Source organism: Wyeomyia smithii, chromosome 3 (assembly GCF_029784165.1).
Source record: "Wyeomyia smithii strain HCP4-BCI-WySm-NY-G18 chromosome 3, ASM2978416v1, whole genome shotgun sequence".
In the NCBI taxonomy this organism is placed as follows: Eukaryota; Metazoa; Arthropoda; class Insecta; order Diptera; family Culicidae; genus Wyeomyia; species Wyeomyia smithii.
Genome location: NC_073696.1, coordinates 94,553,238 through 94,561,794, shown reverse-complemented (window position 1 = coordinate 94,561,794; position 8,557 = coordinate 94,553,238). Strand labels below are relative to the sequence as shown.

General features: G+C 37.0%; 1 protein-coding gene across 1 annotated transcript in view; it reads left to right on the top strand.

Moving 5' to 3' along the window:
• The first annotated feature begins 3,126 nt into the window (after positions 1-3,126).
• LOC129730379 (facilitated trehalose transporter Tret1-like) overlaps positions 3,127-8,557 on the top strand; it is a 30,281-nt gene continuing 24,850 nt past the window's right edge. The window contains exon 1 of the mRNA XM_055689665.1: positions 3,127-3,650. Coding sequence (XP_055545640.1) covers positions 3,575-3,650 — 76 coding nt within the window. The 5' untranslated portion in view covers positions 3,127-3,574. The remainder of the gene's footprint in view (positions 3,651-8,557) is intronic.

Below are 8,557 nucleotides of genomic sequence, written 5' to 3'. Positions count from 1 at the left end.
ACAGTGACGTTTCGATTATACCACGATCGAAAAAAAAATCACGTTATATATTTGAAACATATTTATTTCATATTATTTGCATGTGTTAACGTATGTTGTGTGTTTCAACGTTATGTTTTAAATGTATGGTTTAGTTTCACTGTTGACTACCAAAAATTTGTTATTTAGAGTGGAAAATAAATCCAGCAAATATTGTCAAAGTGTATTTTTTTCTTAAAATTGCAGTGTTCGTATAAATCTATGTTAACAAATAATAAGTTTGAATGAGAAAGGCTGTGTCTCACTGCTAGGTGGATTAATTTAGGTTTTTTAAAAAATATGTCAAAATACGTCAGTTGGCCAAGCTTCGAAAAGTCATCAAAAATCAGATTTTCTGATATTGCGCCTAAATTTTAGATTTAAGCACTTGAATATTATATAGCAATAAATGAAAAATATTATGAAACATCTGACACAAAAAAATATTTTGGACTGATGGCCAGCTATCTAGCAAAGATCTGAGAATCCGGTAGAGGTACTTTGCTGCCCTGTGAGTAGGGTTTGTGAGACAATTAAATTTCACACACTTGTAAGATCGAACCTCACACTTCTTAATATTTTCGACCTGGCCAAAAATTATTAGGGTCATCGCTCCATTATTCATCTCAACAGCTAGGTGCTCCTATATTCATCTTGTTTCTCTCATTTGACCAATTTACCGTCAAATTTCTAGAAATTCTTGATAATAAATCTATTTGCTTCTCGATTTTGTCAAATGGTTTGTAAGTTTTATGTTGAAAATATGGTAAAATTCGACAATAAATTGATCAAAAAGGCGTTATGAGATGAATGTTGGTACTGAGATGAATATAGGAGCGATTATCCTAGGTTGATGAAAAATCTGGATAAAACGGGCAAAAAGAATAAAAAACGACTTCGGCAGTGGTTTTCTTCAGCAGGTTTTGTCATAAGACAAAACTGGATGATTTTTGCATTTAATTGTTTGACTGCTCAGTAACAACTTCTGAATATTTCTTGTCACGTACATAATTTTCTTATTTAAATTCAATTGCTTCTGACATCAGTTCAAATTGGAACATTGGCAACTATGATTATAATAAAACTCTGCTTATTGTTGATCGCTCCGAACTACACAGGGTTCCAATCAGTTGTAATACAAGTCAACAAATTATTTTACTAATTACCAATTTTCAATAGTTTATTGAATAAAATGAAATTTTTTAAATACGTTTTTTTTTATTTCTTTCAAGTATCCAATCGTTGAAGATTTTATGATAGATTGACCGTCAAAATTCGTAATTCTGATGAAAGCTGTCGCGATATAAGCGTTAAAATCTGATAACATTTTCCATGGTTACATTTTTACAATTTTCGAGCCCAGTAAGTCCTACGTCAAAAAATTACCGTAAATCAAACATCTATCAGTTGTAACTTAGTTTTCATCAACCAAGTTCAAGTGTGTTATCTCGATTTCCAATCACATTGTTGCATATTGATTGGCATCAATGTACTGAGCGAAGATAGGTTTTAATTAAGCAGGGCTCTATTGAAAGGTGCCGATCACGTTTATGAATTGTTTGTATTATGGCGTCGAGTGTTTTAGACGATACTTTCAGTGTCGTTAAAATCACAGTTTGTGTACATGCATTTCTTGGTATTATACTTACTACCATTGAACAGGAACGTTATCATGTAGAAAATTTTCTGTTCTCTCAAAGGTGTACTACTTCCAGAATTGTTATTCTATGCAATTCTTTAATCATTCATCAACCTTCTAATGTACTAAAAAAAACATGTGATGTTACTAGTCTCTATAAACATAAACATAAACTAACGCTACTAATCTCAATAATAAACATTTTAGAAATATTTGCTTCGAGGACACATGCCAAAAAAATTGCCAACAATCAACTTCCACACTCAATACGACGTCCTCGAGTTATATCCAAGAGAAACTGGATAGCGTGTGTATATAGGCAAACTTTACAACTGAGTAAAATCGAAATCTGCCCATTTAGACCGATCGGTGACACCATCTCAGTATCACATGTCGAACCCTGGCTACGGCAATAGACCAAACCAGAGAGCCGGCGGAGATGGGTGAATTGTGCCTAATTATCACATTTCCAGCATTGAGGACATTACGATGCGTCGTTCGCTTAAGGTAAGTTTCCTTGTGGTGAATATTTGTTTGCGGTAGAGGCCAATTATAATCCAACAGATGTTGGTGGAACTACCGAAAATTCTACTTTGTTTCCAATATGATTTGAGATTATATTTTTATATAATTTTTCGAATAGTTACATGAACTAATTTCACACTTATCAGCGAATTGTATTGCCCGAAAACTGCGAGTCTATGATTTAAGCAAACAGAATTGTGTTTTCGTTTACAATTAACAGGTACAAATATTTTGTTTCTGATCTGAACTAAAAATCACCGAGTGTTCTCAAACTGCAGTTGATTGATATCATTAGCCAGTTTATTTATAAAAGTTTGAAGGAACGCAACCTGTTGCTTCGTAAACAATTTTATATTTTAAGAACATCTGACGAATACCTGACGTAGTTCAAAATACTCAGAGTTGGAATAAGTGAAAAACTTGTAAAATTTGTGTTCTCCGTTTCATCTCTTATATCTGTACTATCACTCCGCAGACTGCTATCCAAAACTTACAGAAGGGTTCCGTCAGTATAGACAACGAATACCTTCCGAGCAGCACGTAAATGCAATTCCGAACATAAATTTTCGCCAACTTCCTGCGGTACTACTCTAGAACCAGTAAAACAGCAACAGAAATCAATCACCATCAAACTTGTTCCCCTAGATGCCTCCAGTCAGGCTGTGTGTAGCTCCTGTCCTCAATAGTCGAAACTATCATTAGCACGATTAATCGTCCGCTAAGTGGACGGTGACAAAAGCCGAAGACGCGATACGCTACACCATTGTGCGCTCCGCGTATTCGCGGGGCATTGGTTATCGCGGTAATTCACCTTTTATTTTCGCGAGCTAAGCTGAACCCACCACCCCCTCGAGGGCGGCGCGGCGCGGCGGTAGCAATTGTTGCTGTGGTGAATAGCTCGCGGCTGCCGTAGAAGCACGTATAGTCAGCTGGAGGGAGTCCGATTATCATCATTCGCCAGAAGCCCGGTGTCCGAGAAGCATCAACGCGAACACCTAACACCGTGTCTGAACGACTTCCGTCGCTTCAGTTAGTGTATCCCTGTGCGTTCTAAAAGAAGTGAAAGCAACTTTGTTTGGTGGAAGAAGGTGGGAAATTACTGTGATTGGAAAAGCTCTATGAATGAGCAATTGTGATAAAAGTATAAACCAAAAAATATAAACAAGCGATTGGAGAGCTGGCCGTTGATCAAGTGCGGTTTTGTCACGTGCTTCTTCAAATTGCGCGGAAAACAATTTCCAACCGCAACCGAAGGCAGAAAAAGGAAATTGGACATACAATTTGTGTTTTATTGAAGGAAGTGTGTTCGCAGTGGTAATCTGTGGTTTGCGGCTTCTCTCGACTCCAGCATTTTTAACCACGAAAGAAGCAGTGAGCAAGCTTCGAAAAACAATGCCAGAAACAAAGTTTTCCATTGAGATCAAACCCGACCGGAGGGTTGTGCATCAGTACTTGGCCGCTGTTTGTGGTAATTATTTAAAGTGCTAGTGTTATAGAGATAAAAATGTTGTTTTGATTTATCATTATTTCTGGGGAAAAGTAAATGGGCCAACCAAGTAAAAATTAATAAGAACTGAGCTATTACAATGATATATCAATAAAAAATATGTGAAATGAACACGGCACTTTCAATATTTAATAGGACAGTTACATTTTATTGTCTAGGTTTAAATTTTCACAGCTTCTTTAACTATGGTTTTGGCAAACCTTTCTTTAGAGTTTTTCTCCTCAGAGTTAGATTGAAATTGCGGAACAGACAAAACAGAAGTGTTTCTAAATGACAAAACGCTGACAAAAGATAACAAATCTGAGCACTGACAGAGGCGCTATTGCAAAATGAAGAGCCTCAGGTTTGCCATGAAGAGCCTCATTTCTACTTAATTTAAGTTTGAGCATAGCTTTTTTTTTGTGTGGACCCCACTGCGACCAGTAGTTGTTTGATTTATTGTGGCATTGTCCGGACGTTTTTGCTGTTTGCACATTTCTGTTTTTTCACCATTTTGCAGTGCTACTTATTGTGAAGTAACCTGCTCCGTGTTATAGTGCATTTTGTCTTCTCCTTCAGACTTAATAACCTACTACCTTCCTTATCGACCTTATCATATCCTCCTGCAGGCTATCACTCTAAAAGCATATAACGTGCTATAGTCTATGATATTATCGAAGCTTTAGATCGGTGGTTATTAAGTCTGGAGGGAAGTTACAGTACTTTTTGTATTCTCATTCAGATTTAGTAACCTACTTACTTCCTTATCGATTCTATCATATCCTCCTGCAAGCTTTCACTCTAACAGCGTAGACGTGCTATAGTCTATGATATTATCGAAGCTTTAGACGAGAGGTTATTAAATCTGGAGAGAAGATTTTGTGTGGAAGAGCCTGAGAATAAACCCATACTTAAAGTCCTTTTTGTGAACGAATGGTTTGGTTTTACTAAGTTTCGAACCTATCACCATTCGCTTGTCAAAGCGGACTCTGTAACCTTGCGGCTACGAAGCTCGACGAGCATAGTTTATTATAATTGTTAATTGAAAAACACAAATCTATCCGGCTACCTATTGTAATCTTGTCTGTGAATTGTTTTAAATCTTGAATACTGAAACAAACAGAAAAATGTTGTCAGTTTGTTTAGGGAATTCACCTGCCTACGATTAATTCTGGTGTTACGTACCTGATAACGTTGCACAAGCTGATCGTGCAAAGAAGTTTAGGTACTTCACGAAATATTACCTGCAAGCGACAATTACTTGTAAGATTTTACGTATTAGCATCAGTTTGATGGGGAAAAAAAGCGATCAATTAGTTTTTATGCCCTTTGGATTGAATAAACGTAGACGATTTTCTTTCTAGTCCAGAGTCGGTCACAATAGCAATTACTTCCTTCATATTTTTGTCGTTATTCTCAACAGTTTTTTTTATATTAAAATTTGTAAGCATCTGCACATAAATTTCGAAGAACCTATCCAGACATGAAAACCTTTCTGCTTTTTTTGTAGCTTTTCCTGGCCGGAGAGCTGTTTTAGAATCGTTAAAGAACTTGTTCAACATTTGTACAACTTCATAGTATAGTAACTGGTTTCATGCATTATCATCTTCCACCCGAAGATGGTTTCATGCATGACAATACGCTAACTATACAGCCCGTGTGCAATCGCAATTAGGAAAAAGGAAGAGAAAGGCACATGTAAACAAACTGAAGGAAATTGTACTCATTATTATAATTTATATCACTGCTGCAGAAAATTTTAACGCATTTCTGGCATACTGAATGCACACAGGCTGTATAGCTACTCAATTTGAATAAAAGTTCAATAATTATACATGTACCTTTCGTCAACTGTTATTTTCAAGTACTGTACTATATTGTAGTCAAGTGAACGCGAATTCAGTAATAATAACCTACAATCTGCAGGCGGTTGGTAATCTTACTAGTCGAAAATGCAATTAACTCTTCATCATGTCGTTTAAACTTTTCAGAAAAACTTAAGCCCGCGGAAATTCGAGGAATGCTTACGATAGAGCATAAACTTTTTCTAGTTTTGTTTTTTGCATCTACTTGTCGTACATAGTAAACGGGCCATACAAAACGGTAGCATATGTTCTCAGCTACATAATGCGAGAGTAACTATAATTTGGTGAAGTTTATTCTTTTTCTCAACTTCGTTAGATAGTTTATCAACTCTATGATTGGTAATTCAATTTCTCGCTGTTTTTTTCTCAAATTAAAATGCAACTTTAGTTCGAAAAAAAAAAACAAAACAAAAGAATACAATAACTGGGTAATATGGTAGGTGTGGTAGGACCTCCAATTTGAGTGATTTTATGTAAGTTTTAACGCCTTCGGCAGTATGAAGCCAAGCGCTGTCATGCCGCAAAATCCTTTTTCCCCTCTGCTCGTATTACGGTTTTTTTTTTCGCGTAAAGCTCGGCCTAATCGCATCAATTGAAGTAGAAATTTGAAATTGGTCATCCGAGTTCTCTGCAATGCTATGAAGAGGACCAGAGATGAGTATAAACGAAGATTGACTGAATAACTTTGATATTCCCAACAATGTACGTGAAACAAAGCGTTTCGACTGGAAGTGCGGAATTTACATGGTTGGTCAGGATTGAACGATATTCTTCACGAATGGCTCAAAAATTCAAAAATTCGGTTCAAAAACTGGCACGGGAATCTTTGGTCCTGGAGCACAGATATCAATGGCAATGGAAAATTGGTCAACTATATTCCAAGCGTCAATAATCGTCTGGGAGTGTGTTTTTCACTGCGTAGATTGTGCCTTATGAATTCTGTCAATTTGTTCTGGGTTCCAGGGCACAGCGGCAGTGAATGTAATGAAAAGGCAGACGATCTGGCTTAACAAGGTTTTGACTCGCAATTTGTTGAACCAGAATTCTTTTGCGGAATCTCAAATTGTACAATAAAAATGAAACTTAATTACTGGAAAGAACAACAGGTAATAGCCAATTGGATAGCTGTCAAAGTTACCAGTCAAAAGGGTAATAATTAATGAAAAATATATTAACAAGCTCTTAGAGGTCTTTGTACATACACAGGATCTACAGCTGGGCACTGTCCAAGTAAATATCATTTAAAGATCATTGGTCGGGTGGAAGATGATAAATGTCGCTTTTATGGTATGGAAAGTGGAACCTCGGAACATCTGTTATGCAGCTGTGGTGCACTGTAAATGAGCAGATTCAAAATTTTAAACAACTCAATGAAATTTGGTCTGCAAATCCTTGGAAGGTGGCTAATTAACACTCGATCAATAGTGGGTGGCTACTAATCCTATACGGCGCGTATAGCAATGGGGATATACTACAATAGCTGATGCCACCACAGGAAAAATAACTTTCACAGCGTTTACATTCTGCCGAGTCGATGACGTAGAAGCATGACCGGGCACTGGGCAGTCCCCAAGACTTTCCTTTCGTTTTTGGTTGCTGTAATGGGTCCATTTTTCATCACCCGGCATGATTCGATGAAGAAAACCCTTCCTTTTTTGCCACTGTGATTCACAGGCGATAAAACGACGCTCAATTTTTAATCATTCCCAAATCATGAAATCGCTTGGAAATGACTCGACGGATAACTCCTTATACCGAAGCCAGCAGTTCCATGGGTACTCATCGAGCAATTCTTCCAACTCAGTGTCTTCAAAGGTTTTTGGTCTCCTTTCACGAGGACAGTCAACATCGAAATTACTGTCTTCAAAGCGACATAATCAATTACGGCACGTTTTTTGACGTAGGACTACGTCTAACCGCACTATATCGAGATACATTCCGCGAAAACTTAAACCAAGATGTAACGACGGAATGAAAGATTTCAAACGGTTATAGTGATGTAACCACATGATGGATCACAATAGTCAATATGTCGTTGGATTGATAAAATGATGGACAATTTTGTGATTCTTCAATTTTCATTATCACTCCATTGGTAAACAGTGAAAATTGAATAAAAGTTTCAAGGTCGAATTTTCACCAACAATGTACCAATCATATGCGAGCACGCCTGGCACAGGCTTCATGAATTGACACCAACTGCCTGTTGAGATATCCTGTAGTGGCTGTGATATGTGTAGTGGCAAAAAAATTGACAGAATCTCCCCGTCCCAATAGGTCAACGAATGTCAGCTTCCTTGAGCCTAGACTATTTTGATGTCTTGAAGGTGAAGCTTTTTCGGAAAGTTCGTAACCACCTCCACTATCAGACAGTATTACGTTCTGCTGTTAATATATATGTTAATGTTAATAAAACTGATGTTTTGAAGGAGAATATGATGGCACAGGCAACACTACTGCACCGAGCAATGTATAAACAGAGCGCTGGTTACTCGTCGTCTATCAGTGCAGAAAAACTCGAAATTTATTTTTGTGCAGTCAAGCTAAGTGAAAACTATATTGCCGCTGTTGACGCACAATGGGGCGTGGAACACAATCGAATTGCCGTTTGAATTGTCATCTTCTTCTTTTTCTTTTTCTTCTTGTTTCGTATAGCAGCAAATATCAGAATTCAATATGATTTTTCGGGTGCCGCAAAATACGCTGCGCCGCCGGGAACAACAAAATGCGTTGTTTACTTTTGAACTCTACACTCTGCTTTTTCAGATTTGTTTAAATAACTGAATATAGGGTATTAAAAAGACAATAGAAAACCAAAATGCTCCGTACAAATCTTTGAATAGGTAGTTAAACGAGCTGTAATGATGGTTATATTTTACTAGCTAACTGAATTTAGTCCAATATTACAATACTTGTTGCATCCCGCGGTGGCGGTATAGAGGAAAACCAAATTCATTTCATCTTGATATTAGAGTTTTGACATTAGTATTTATATTTTACAATTGAAATTTTTTTTGAGTTAGC